The sequence below is a fragment of the Epinephelus fuscoguttatus genome, linkage group LG7 (genome assembly GCF_011397635.1).
Source record: "Epinephelus fuscoguttatus linkage group LG7, E.fuscoguttatus.final_Chr_v1".
Classification (NCBI taxonomy): domain Eukaryota; kingdom Metazoa; phylum Chordata; class Actinopteri; order Perciformes; family Serranidae; genus Epinephelus; species Epinephelus fuscoguttatus.
This window is the reverse complement of record NC_064758.1, coordinates 26,184,732-26,198,659: the sequence shown is the minus strand read 5'-3', so window position 1 is coordinate 26,198,659 and position 13,928 is coordinate 26,184,732. Positions and strand designations below refer to the sequence as shown.

Here is a 13,928-nt window from a genome sequence, read left to right as displayed (position 1 = left end):
TGATAAATGACCCACCAGCAAGTCAGGGAGTCTTTGGACCATAGAAAGAGGAAGAACAGGATCAACTGGAAATGATTAGAGTCACACAGTTCTGCTCAAGGGACAAGATCAGTGAAACAGTAGAGAGGAGATTAGATCAATAGGATGGTGAGAATTACCTTGTCAGTGGAGGAGGAAGTGGGGTTTAGTAGAACAGGCTGGCTGAGAGGTGGGGATAGAGAGGGAGACGAAGCATGTCCCGTCGTTGACCACAGGGACCATGGTGTTGACATGGAGACCACAGCAGAGGGGCCTCCTGCTGGCACAGGGTCTCTGAGAACCGCTGTTGTTTTTTACTCATTGTGCCTCTCTCTGTGCGCACACACAAACACATAAGAGCCGGCCTAGCACGGCACGGGAATCCTTTCCTTGCATGTATGTGTATGTTTGTCAGAAAACGTCGAAGGATTTTTGTTTCTATTTCCTAAACAAATACAGATGTATGTTGTGGTTGGCCTTCGATTCCAGTGTCATGGTCTTTATTGTCTCTCTTTGTGTGGGGGATAGGGCCTCTGGGGCAGAGACTTACACTGAATGACAGAAGAGCGAAACACCAGATGCACTCATACGAATACACGCATGTGCGCACGCACACGCATCTCCGCTCATGTGGAGGCCAGAAAGCAGCCAAACATTTCCCCACAGCCGACCACTAAGAACAGATACTGTATTAATCAGTCAAATCTGCCAACGACAATAGAAGAGCCTATAGGGATGAGAAGTGATGCTTCGTATTAACTCTATTGTTCTATTGGTCTGGTTCACTAAGAGCCTTTCAACAACACGGCTTTCAACAACCGCATAAATTTTAAACATCATTTTATTTCAAAAGTACACAAACAGGACCAATATCGTTCAATAAGGCAAAGCTCAAATATTAACAACCACTCACGTCAGAGGACTCAAAATCTCATAGTCACAGTTTATGGGTACCACTTGCAAATCATAAATAAAACTCTTTTTTTCTTCATATATAGACTAGAACTTTTTTTTTTTTTCATAATGGAAAAAAAGATCATTTGACAAACATTTCATTATGACCCCAGCCACATATAATCTTCTTCATCTTCAGGATTTTTTTTTTTTTTTTTTTTTTTTTAAATCTTCAGAATCATTATTGTCCATGAAAAGTCAGAGTGGGCCGGGGGGAAGGTGCGCCTGTCTTTCTCCACATGGGTGTTACGTGGCTCTGATGCCCAGTTCCAAGCCCAGCTACAGACCCCAGCCCTTAGCTGCTACCTGAAAGGACTGAACATAGTGGTGTGAGTGTCAGTGGGTTTTACTGGTCCACTTGTGCAGTTTTTAAGCTACTATGTGCATTGTCAGCGTTATTACTATGTTCAAAACTTTGCATCTCCCCCCAAAAACCTCTCCGTGCAGCTCGTGTGATATTGCTAAAGCACCGTAATGATCACTACTTAGCAGCTGTAATCGCTATCCATTATCAGTCCTCTCTTATGTGTCTTGTATGGAGGTACCTCAGGGCTCGGGGCTTTGCAGGTGGTGAGTTGGAATTGGGCACACTTTTATAAGGGGCAGGAGTGTTTTTTTCTGTGGCATCGTAGCGATTCTTTTGCATGCCGAGCCAAGCCGATCCAAGTCAAGTTCTGGATGGAGAGGCGTGGCCAGCTCTGGTCACCTAGGGAACAGTGCCAGGAGGACGCAGAGCAGTGTTGCTGCGAGAGATGGGGTGAGACCCGCAGCTCCTCCACACTCCATTGAGTTCTCCTGCAGAGGGACGGGGCAGATATGGAATATTTTAATAAAACACAAAAGCAGAATTAGCGGGGGATATATTATGAAAGAAAGTACTCTAATAGTGAGTGATCTGTGTGTGCTGTATTTGTGTTCATGGAGTGAATACCTCTGGGTGGAAAGGGTGACAGGTATCTGGGCGCCTCCTGTCCTTTTGCATCTTCAACCTCTCGCACTTGAGAGATTCATTATGTGCAGCTGAAGTTAAGGCAATAACAGACAATGTGTACCCTCCGCAGGGTGTTTTCCTGCTGGAGCGTATTTCTTGTTTATAATGGAGGAATGCATGTTTTTGTGTGCACCATGGAAAGAGGTTCTTATGAAGGCAGTTATACTTTTGCGCACAGCACGATGTGCAAAAAGAGAATTAAAAAAAAGCAGACTCTGAGCAATGTTTGATGAGTTTTCTTTTGTTGCGTAGCAACACAATAGCTGGCTTTATGCTACAGTAAGCACTCCACAACTAAATAAACAGTGGTGAACATGTATATACAGCGTGACTGTGCTGCATAAAGTTTCAGAGGGATGCACATTGTAGGAGAATCCAGCTCGGGTATGTGGTGACGAGCTAAGTTCCTTCACTCTGACTCCACTCTGAGCTGCGTCTGCTATTGATCAGTATCCCATCACAGCCTGGGCTGTTGTGTAACACAGTCCAAACACATACACACACACACAGCTCTGTGAAACAGACTTCTAGTAGAGTGCTGCCTCAGAGCCTTCAGATCCTGTACCTCACAACACTCTCATCTCTTTCATCCACCAAAAGGGTAGAGGGCAAACAGACTCCCCAAAGATTCCCTACAAATTAAAATGCCCTATGCCATTTACATCCCGTTCACATCTATGGACACACACTGGCTATAAATACAATATTCCGGCACTAGAACTCATGGGATGGAAGAGTATAGACTTCTTGATTAAAAAGACATACTCAGGTGATACTGTTATTTTTCTCAGTGGGGAGAAACAGCTTAACTGGAAAGACTGCAACAGGCCAGTTACAGTGGTGGAAAAAAGTTTTCGGACACCCTTAAAATTTTACACAATCTCAAATATTATCATGAAATATTTGTGGAAAAATCTTTTTTGTGTTTCAAAAGGTGTGGCTGCATTAGACAGATACAAACAAATACAAATTCTATTTTTTTGTTTATTGTTTACAAGAAAAACTAACAAAACTAAATTCTTGACAGTTTCAATATGTCAGTTCTCAACATTGTCGGTATCAAAGTCAACAAATAACAGAGAATGTGTTCAAAACTGAACAAAAAATAAATAAACCATCACATCATCAAATTAATATTTAGTAGTCCTGCCATTGGCTGTAGTAGAGCTGTAATCCTGGCTGGCATGTTCCCCACGAGCCTTTCACACTGTTGAGGGGTAATCTTGTCCCATTCTTCTTGAATTACTGCTTTTAATTCTTCTAAATTCTTTGGTTTATGCTTTGAAACAGACCTTTTGATAATCCACCACAGATTTTCAATGGGGCTCATGTCCGGGGATTGAGCTGGCCACTCTAAGGCCTGGATACTGTGCTCCTGCAGCCAAGTTCTACTGGCCTTGGATGTGTGGCAAGGGGCATTATCTTGTTGAACCATCCAGCTTTTACCTCGACAGAACAGTGCACGCGCAGAAGGGAGCGTGTGGGTTTCGAGAATGGTACAATACTTGGTAGACTTCAATGTGCCATCACAGACAGTGAGATGACCAACACCAGCAGCACTCATGCATCCCCAAACCATGATACTGCCTCCACCATGCTTGACAGTAGGTACTGTACATGCTGGAGATAATGCTTCACCTGGCCTTCTGCGTACCCTCACATTAGTAGGAGGAAGATAAAGCTGGAAACTGGACTCATCTGACCACAAAATCTTCTTCCAATTCCTGGCTGTCCAGTTCTTGTGTGCCTGGGCCCAACGACGCCCCGCTAACCTCTGTCTCTCATTGATCAGGGGCTTCTTGACAGCCTTGTAGGACCTTAAGCCATGATCTAAAAGTCAGCCACGTACAGTGCAGGTGGAACACTGGACACCAGTTTGGTTTGACCACTGCTGCTGAAGCTCCTGTGATGTCATTCGGCGGTTTTGCCTGCACATGCGGATCAGGATGCGGTCATTTCTTGCTGAAGAAACCCTTGGACGCCCAGATCTTGGTTTGTCTTCCAAGCTGTTGGTTCGTCTGTATTTCTGCAGAGTATATCCAACTGCTGAAGGACTGCATCTGCACTTCCTGGCTATCTGGCGGCAGCTGTACCCTTCCTGGCTGAGAATCTTTATCTTCAGGCGTGTTTCCTGCGTTAGGTTCCTTGTTTTAGCCATTTTTGTGTCTGAAGAACTTTCAAATGTGCTGGCTTTATGTAGACACGAAGCTTGGCAACAAAAATTGTGTCTTTTAATAAAAAGAACGACCTTCATCACTGGTTCCAAAATGACCCAATACTCAAAATTTCTTATGTATTTTTATGGAACCAATCAATTTTAAGTTTTTAATGGCTATTTTAGGATTTATTTAGTATTTTGGCTGTGACTGTACTAAAAGAAATTGCACTTGAAGACCTAAGAGTGATTCTTAATGCAATATTTCACAAATACATGGGGTGTCCGAAAACTTTTTTCCACCACTGTATATAACACGTTAAAGTTGCTCTCAAACACCATTCATTTCTTACCCAAATCCCATTTCCTATTTTTACCCCTACCCTTCATTTCCCTTACCCTTCATTGGTTGAAATCTCCCCCTATTAGATGGGACAACCCATCAGTAGGCGTCAATGGCGTTTCAGTAATCTGCCATTCATCTGATGGAGACAATAAAGCATGCACACTTGAGGTTCATTTATAAGTTAAGTTTCACGCTGTCAATCAATCACACAAGTCATCAAATAAAAAAGAACACTGCTTCATTACCAGGCAACTAGCGTCGCTCTGTAGGCTAACATTAGCAACATGTGCTCCTACCGTGCCAGCCTGCACTGATATTAGAGGAGTTGTAACGTGTTGGACTTTAGTTACATTTCTGGCATCATATGCATAGACTAAAAAATACTGAACATAGCTACCATGACGTCCCCTTCTTGGACTCACATTTTAAAGCCTCAAGTTCAGTATTTCGGCTGTCACCATATTGGAGTTTTGGGGCCAGAAGGGATCATACTTGAAGCTGTAGAAGAGCAAGGGGTGGATCTGACTGAGAAGCCAAGGACACTATCTGCAGACAGCCTGTCACTCCAAGCAGCCACAGCCTTAACTATGCGTAATGTTAAGCCTTAATAACATTTAAACAGGTGAGTTCTATAGGAATTCACCCCCATATACAGTTGTCATGAAGAGTGAAATTAGTTGTAGATATCAAAACCGTTTCTTGTACCAGGCTGTAAACATGTTTATGTCTGCTGTGAAGTTGGGCATTTTTACGTGGGGGATCTATAGGTATTGACTAACTTCCGGAGCCAGCCCCAAGTGGCCATTCAATGAACTGCAGTTTTAAAGCACTTCGGTGCCGGCTTCATTTTTCAGCCCCGGAGGTTGCTGCTTGGTCATATGCCATCAAAGAGGGGGAATGCGACTTGGAATATGTCAATATGTGGGACTGCCATGCACAAATCAGCATTAGCTATGTAACATTGGCTTGGCTAGCTAGCTAATTATCTACCAAGGCATCAGCAAATTACTGGCCTTTTTTTCCCTTATGATTATTATAAAGAAAAGGACCATACATTGAAACAATATCAAACTAAGATAATATGATGGTTATTGTAACTTTTAAAACTGTATTAATAAAGGAAAATACATTTGTGGGTTTTTTTTAATGCTTGTGCAACCATCTTGCTGATGATTTTTCATAATACTTAGTGTGAGTGTGAATCACCTCTGTTTGGATGGACATGTAGCTCTTACACTTTAGTCTACCCTTCAATCCCAACAAGAATCAGGTCACCCAACCCCCACTGTTTATGTGAATGTGCAAAAGGAAGGGCTTTTTTTGTGGATTATAATCAGGTTTTCTGTCAAGGTCATTGTGGTTTTACTGTAGCTGTAGCTTTACTCATCTTCCCATCCCTGTCAAATGTAGCTCCAAATCATCCTGGTGCCACTTCCTCTCATTCAGGATGCACAATTTGGACACTGAAACCGTTTACTCAATCACCCCCACCTCTCCAATCTTTGGCCGGTGAAGGATATACATGATTTCGATGGGGTCCATGGTGATTGGCTCAAACATGCTGCAGTCACACTTGTTGTCCACCACCACCATGAAGAGATTACTGCTGGGGATCTGCTGGATCACAAAGGACCTGCCAATCACAGCACAGACAGCCAGAAACAGGGAAAAAAAGAGATGAGGAAGGAAGAAGAGCGAGGCAGCAAGAGAGGAATGAGAGTGCGATTGGCGAGTATACAAGGCGCATGGGTATGATGTAAATTTCCATGTGTGTCAGAGGATTTGTGTTATGAGTGTTCACATTCTCCCCTGGCGGAGGGGAGATGCACTGAAGAGACTCCACTGGATGGATGTCAAGAAGATGACTCGTCTCACCGCCAGCTGTCAATAAACATACAGAGACATCGACAGACTCACACCAACAGACACACACATGAAATATACACACACATGCTTGTTTTACTCACTCCATCCCCTCCTCTTCCTCATTCTCCTCTCTTCCTTCTCTTTTGTCTTTGTTATATCCTATCCAAGGCGAGCACCAATGAAGTGTTGCAGAATATAAAACACTCCAAAGGGAGACAAATGGGAACCACACTTTTGTGCTCATAGCTTCCCATGGTTGTGTTTTACTGGCCTGAGAGATCAGGCCTCGTCTCGGCCTCCTGGCCAGTGATTTATGACCGTGGATAAGCTTTATGAAGAAGAGAGGTCGTAAAGATGATCTCTTCTTTCTGTCACTCTTTCTTTCTTTATCTCTTGCTTCTCTCCCTCCCTCTCTTCTGCCGCAGCTGGGTGATTTATCGAGTTCACCGTGAGGTATTTATCAGACACGTATGAGAACATGCACGTGTGACAGTGGACACACACACAAATGCACTGTACATACACTTTCTCCACTGTTGTGAAGGAGGAAGTAAGACAAAGAGTAGGAGACCTGATAGATCAAAACAGACCTAGGAATATCTCCATCCTTACTAATTCAATACCATGACCAATTTAATCTGACCACAAACAGCCTGCGATCCCTGAGTAGCACCAATCCACCGCACTCTAATACAGTTATCCCACCGTGACCAACCAAACCCAACCAAACCAGCCCAGCAAATAGGCCAAGCCAGTTCCAATCAGGGTGAATTAGGATCTGCTGATGTTTAATAATCCGTGCTCACCCCTGCACAGCGCCGGGCCTGCCCAGCTCAGCCCGCTGATAGAAAGCAGAGCAAGTGTTCTTGGAGAAAAGACTTAAACACATCCTGACAGCCCAGCTGCTGGCCTTGAACATACCCAGTGCTGGGAAAGGGAGCACTACACCGCATACGAAGGCGCACACTTCGACACACACAAGGATGTGTACATTATGCAAAGATACACAGAGACAGACATTCATGCATACTTTCTCTCAGACGCACACAGACAGTTAGGACTGTGTCTTCTTGACATGGTCTCCTCGTGCTGTGGCTTTTAGCAGCCAGCAGAGAAATGGACAAAAAAGACATCTAATATGTCTCTGAGAAAAGATAGAGAGTGACAGTGAGTGACACAGAGACCCAGAGAAAGAAAGATAAGGCAGTGAAAGAGAAAGAAATCAAAAGTTTGACAGATGTATAATATAGAGCTGATGCACTGTGGGAAAAGATAAAGACACACTTTTCAAAGTTCTGACTAAACATATCACACGATCAGTAGCTGAGGCTGATAACAATTAGCACTGCATATCAACATTTTTTGATCATAAAGAAAATGTTTTATCTTCCCAGTGTCAGCTGTACCGAAGCTCATTTTAGGGGTTACAGCTAAGATGATAACATTTCACAATACATTACGCTTTACACGTGCTTTTGATGCAGAACAGTGGCAAAGTTTTTTCAACTTTTCATGGTAAAATCACTCTCCGCTCAGTGTTGGCTAAATGCAATATTTTTGTGTGTCCTGTAGAGAACGTTCCCATTTTTCCAGTGATTTAATCGTTGCATAACTTTAACCATAACCATAACTGCCTGCACTGTATGGTTTTCAGAAATATCTGTCATCACAGTTGGGATTTGACCAGTAATTACCGTGTGTAATTTCACAATTACTAATTCAATGGGCTGAAATTGCTCCAATAAAATCTCAACAAACAGGCTGGAGAGTTTTCAGAGCGGTGCTGTCATTTTATTTCCATTTCTCTCATTACATTTGGGGAAAATGAGCACCATGATTTCAGTATTCGTTTTTTTTTAAGCCATTTTAACACATTTTACTTGATTCCAATACACAGCATATTCAAGGGGACGCTATTAGAGATTTTTTTTTTTCCTTTTTAAATTTTTAAAGTCCAGCAGCAGTTGGTGTAAATGCAGCAAAAGGCTTAAGAAAGAAGGTCTGATTTGAGTAACATAGGCTTTGGAATAACTTCTTATGTCATCAAACAATGTCAAAAGAAAAGCTAAATGTAAAATGTAAAATAAGTTAATTTTGCATTTAAAAATATAAATTTAAGTGAACATGTAAAAAATGTGACACTGTGACAAAAAGAATAATAATATATCCTTAAATAAATAGTGTAAGAAGAGATTTATTTTCATGAGGACATATCAAGTAGATTGTCTTGTTTATCTCTGTTCGTCATTTTGCAGCTGCAAAAATTAATGTTCCCTACATTCATATGTTGTTTACCTATTTTATTTTGCTCCTCACATTACATTTGGGAACTATTTATTACCGCGCACCTTACTGTACGTGCAGTTACAATTAACAGTTATGATGAAGTGAAGACGTGAGATGCCACTCTTGTTATCGATCTTCAGTTGTCCTACGTTTTTTGGGGAGATTAAAGTGGATCAAGTCACTCCGAGAAGCTGTCCCGGTGCTCTTTCTTGACCCACTACCCTTCGCTATGTAACTTAGTAATTAGTAGGTTTATAGATCAGACAGGAGGAAGAAACCTCAATAAAGAATGCTACGTTAATTCTGTTTTTCTGTTGTTGTTGTTGTTGTTGTTCCCAAATACTGCACACTCTATAAAGTCTTTCTCTTCTGCAACTGTGGCATTAAAATCAGTTTAGGAAGCTTGCCTTTTAGCACGCTGGGATTGACAGCACACTATATGCACATCTATTTCAGCAATACAATGATTAGTTCGACTCGGGATAAAAGGGTGTATGCATTTTAAGAATCTCCTACAGATGAAAACATGTCTACACGTCCGACTGTAACGCCAACGCTGTAGCTCACTGCAACTTTGAACTTCTCTCTTTGGGACATTGCTCGTCTGGGACGGTTGAGAGAAAGCAAAGGAGCATGTGGAGCAGTAGGATATATAGCTGTGAGTATTGTCCCTAATAGTCCCCTTGAAGACCTTCTCTGGTTGGAGACATGACACACTCTTTGTCCTTAATCTCATGTTACAGTCCAGAGAAGCTGGCTATACATTAATGGAGGTTAAATCATCCGCTAGGGACGCTGAAGCTATTATATCATTCTCTAGATTTCATTGTTTCTTATGATCTGTCTCTCCGTCTCACCCATTAGGAAGTAACGGACAAATACAAATACCGAGATCACACGCACGCATGCACACACTCAGTCAAAATACAGTAAAGAGAGGTTTAACAGGCAAGAGCTTAGGGTATATTTCCTAGAGCATAAAGCACACACACGTGTCCCAATGAAAATATGAGAGAAAGGCCTCAGTCAGGCTGTAACGTGAAACAGATGTTTATCACCAATATCCTCTATTACTAATATGAGCTATAAAATTCCATATAACCGAAATAAAAACTCCATTTTACTTTGTCAAATTCATTGTGCTTTAAAAAAGATTTATTTGAAGGCAACATGTTGCTCAGAGCACACAGCCGTGCCCGCTAATCCCAGCTCCGGTGTCATCATCAGAGATGAGGCCATTCTTCTCTGAAGCCTGCCTCTGTCATGTGTGTGCGGGTGGGTGTAAGTGTTTTTGAGAGGGTGCTATGTATGTGTGTGTGTGTGTGTGTGTGTGTGTGTGTGTGTGTTTGGTGGTCTGACTGCATCCCCAACCGCATTTTACTCCTAGCACCCAGGGCAGTGGTTACCCTGCTGACCTTGTGGGGCTGTACCGGCAGCAGACACACAAGGAAAACACACACTAATACACACACACACACACACACACACACACACACACACACACACACAGGGTTCTGAGCCTCCCTGGCAGTTCCACAGCTGGGAGCAATGAAGGGCCCATTGGAGGGATCCAGAGAACACCCCACAATTGCCTGACAGAAAAGCCCAAATTGTTAATGGGGACCACACTCATTTTCCCATTTTTAAAGGAAGCCTTTTTTCCACCTCTCTCCCTCATCTCTAAATGCCTCGTATTTCAAACTGCCGGAGGAGAGAGTGAGTGTCTGTGCGTGTCTGCGTGTGTGTCTGTGATGGATCGCCCGGGATAAAAGTGTTTTCAGCAGACAACAAATGATTTAAACGTGTTCCTCATTATCAGGGATTATAGAGATAAAAATATTTCGCCAAGACGAGAGTTAACAGGATAATTCATTTTTCATTGTTAGCTTGTTTTATGGAGCGCAGTGGCCCGCTGATATCGGAGGTGTTTTATGGAACAGTAGACGGATACTTAGACTGCTGTTGTTACTGTGTCTGCATGTGTGTGTGTCTCATACTTGATGCAGCCGTCACAGTCGACGTTGCCCGTGTTCTCTTTGATGGTTCTCTCGGAGACGAAGGCCGGGTACTCGGTGTCACAGGGTACCTGCATGGACCGACCCATCCTCTGAGCTGAAGGGAGGAAAGGAGAGAGCGAAAGAAAGACAGAAAGAAAAGTGAAATTGAGTGAGAAAGCCATGGAACATTCATTTCAAAGTTGAAAACATATTTAAAATAGTTATGCAAATAGATTGTAAGCAAACAGTTAAGCACACCACATCCTTGTAAATATACAAGTTTGAAAGAAAGCAGCAGTTCTGCCTCTTGTCCTGCTGAGGATATTTCCAGTGTGAATCTAGGCCAGCCATTTATGCAACATTGCTTGAACTCTCCTGCCACCCAGAGGTTTGAAACAATGCTACAGGATGGAGAGGAGTGGGGGGAGGCAGATTCACACATTTTTCTATTTGGGTCAGTATTTTTAAAGCAGGCTTATAAAGGCAATGGCTAATATAATCCAAATTTGCATATTAAATGTAAACATTTTCAGACGTGTGGGTTCATTTTTTTCAAGTCCAGTTTTTGTCAGTGTGGTCTTCGCATGCAGATTTCTAAAGATGGTGGATTACGTGTGTGATTTGAATGGAGCAGTTTAATTACTGGATGTCAGCAGTGCAGCATTAATGTGTGCGCAGTTGTATATAAACTATACGCATGTGAGAAACGCAGACTACATGTATAAACGTCTGGGATTAGTTCAGCCTGAGAGGCCATGTAGATTGGGTTACGGGCTGCTAAATTGGGGTGTTTCAGCTGTGTGTCACAGGCCTGTGTCTCTATTGTAAAAAGATATAGAAAGTACTGCTAAGACCTGAGGCTAGCCAGCTGTGAAATTGTCTCGACTGCTTGGCGAGCAGCGATGCCCGGCTTCACTTCATTTCGGGATAAGAGTGTGCAAGGAAAGCATTTTATAGACTTTCATTTTGTGGTTCTTTCTCCTCTCTCACATTCAAGTATGAAATATTTTCATATTAGTTTTGGCTAGAATTAATACTACAATGCGATGCTGCTTGGTGAGGCTTTAATTTCAGACAGGCAAACAGTATTCGACACTCCATAAAGCATAAGGCATCGCAGCGTTCATAGCTTGGCGGTAATCATATGAGAATGTGCGTGTGTTTGTGGAAGAAAGTGAGACAGAAAAAGAAAGGAAAGACATAAAACCAGAGAGGGACAGAGAGGGAGAGATAGACTGAGAAAGAGACGCCTTTTTCCTCTTATTACCGAGCGGATATTGCTTCTCACCACTACCAATATGACATACATCGTTACAGATCATAAAACCATCGACTATAACCCCCTCTGGACACACAAACAAATACAAATGTGTGTGCACACACGCACACACACGCACACTCTCACAGTGAGGTCACTTGAGGCAATCTCGTGTTCTGCCACTTTTACTTTTAGGTTTTGGATTGTGCCTCTTTATTCTGTTTTTCCAGTGGTCACACTGACTCAGACCAAGAGGAAACGGAGGGGAGATGGCGAAAATGAAGACAGGAGGTCAGCGCTGAGGACACTGGGTGTTTATTCTGTACGCAATGAACTTTGTTCCATGTGAACTCAAGCACAGGGATGAAAAACTGAGAGCGTGTGCGTCAGTGTATGTTTTCATCTTCGGATTATTTACTTTAGAAACAACTGAACATGTGAAAAAGAAACAGCAAAACGATTGTCCTTCTACAAAATGCTTGTGTTTTTATGAGCACATGTAAAATTGAAAAATGGATTAATTTCCTTTTTCTCCTTTGCGAGACAGGAAAGTTAACTGCAAAAACCATTATTGAAAAAAAAAAAGAAACGCCTTTTTTTTTTTTAGAAACTGGAAAACGAGGTGTTATTCATTTAGTGTGGCACATGGTTATGTTGAGGTTGAGATTAAATGTAGGTATTACATTAATAACGATGAGGTTAACTTTAAAAATAGTTGATGTTTGGGAACTACAGGATCCAAAAGAACCTGTCTGTGCCCACAATGCTTTAAGTGATTTGAAGTTTGCTGCTGCCTTTTAATAAATCAAATAATTATAATTTCTTACACTGCAATGTCACTTCTATTTTTGTCTTATTCTATTATAGTTTGCCTCTATTTTCCATTCTCTGGGCTCCTTAATTACTGTTTCTTAATTGTATTTAAGTGCACTTTCATAATGTATTTCTTTCACACTTTATATTTAAAGTACTTGAAATTGCTCTGTTAATAAAATGTGCTGTATAGATACACTTGTTTTGCCTTTCACTTTTTTGAGAAAATAGTTTCCTGCTGTTTCTGTTGTTTGTTTAACAATCTATCTTATCTTTCTGGCAATGAAAACAATTACTAAAACATTATTTTTTCCTACCTATACAAATTAGTTTTTCTGAACGTGACATTCAAGACCATAAATAGATAGACAAATAAAATAAATAATACAACGACCCATTTGACACATAATTAAAGCCTGTAATGTGTGCTGCAAATGAGAATTTTGGTTACAGGGAAAATCACTTTTTTAAATGTAAACAACTATATTTGTAAATAAAAATAAAATTGCATACCAGTGGAAATCATTACAATTTACTATAAAACTTGTTCAGAGTTGTGTGTACAAATTACACAAATGTGCAGTAAGAATGAAAAAAAAAAAAAATCCTGATTCTGTCTCCTGCTGTATCATCATTATTGATTAAAGATTATTTTTTGAGGGTAAGAATGATTTAACACATATATATATTTATACTTACATCTAATATCACCATTTTTATCAACCTCAGCTGACAAAATAAATAATGATGAGCCATGATGAGAGACTTATCTATTAGTACATAAACAACACTGCATATAAACTCTAATAATGACAGTACACGCAGCATACGTTCATATGAGTGTGTGCATGTGTGCATTTGCTTCAGACAGACACACACACACACACACACACACACACACACACACACACACACACACACAGAACAAGCAGATCACCAGAGAGTTTGTTCTCACCTTTAGCTGTGAGGTCAGAGTACCACCAGCTGTACAAGTTAAACTCCACCAGGAATCTAAATATGGGAAAGACATCGACCATGACAACACACTCCATACACACCGTTTATATAATACACTCTGTTGCACACTCTAATGCATTCCAACCATTTTTTTTTTCAACTCCACGATAAAAGTTTCTCAAGAACTACAGATGGGAAATTGTTTATTTTCACAAAACATTATCAATTTAGCTTTAAAAGCAGCCATGGCACAGATATGAATCTTCATTATTATCCTGGTTCCATCG

At 41.4% G+C, this 13,928-nt stretch overlaps 1 protein-coding gene across 2 annotated transcripts in view; it reads right to left on the bottom strand.

Annotated features, from left to right (window-relative positions):
* Window positions 1–897: 897 nt before the first annotated feature.
* The window catches only part of cacna2d3a (calcium channel, voltage-dependent, alpha 2/delta subunit 3a), a 151,736-nt gene continuing 138,705 nt past the window's right edge, over window positions 898–13,928 (bottom strand). For both annotated transcript variants that reach the window (XM_049580558.1, XM_049580559.1), the window contains 5 exons: window positions 13,640–13,695; window positions 10,614–10,728; window positions 5,985–6,097; window positions 1,904–1,986; window positions 898–1,767 (listed from right to left, as the gene is read on the bottom strand). In XM_049580558.1, coding sequence (XP_049436515.1) covers window positions 1,675–1,767; window positions 1,904–1,986; window positions 5,985–6,097; window positions 10,614–10,728; window positions 13,640–13,695 — 460 coding nt within the window. In that variant the 3' untranslated portion in view covers window positions 898–1,674. The remainder of the gene's footprint in view (window positions 1,768–1,903; window positions 1,987–5,984; window positions 6,098–10,613; window positions 10,729–13,639; window positions 13,696–13,928) is intronic.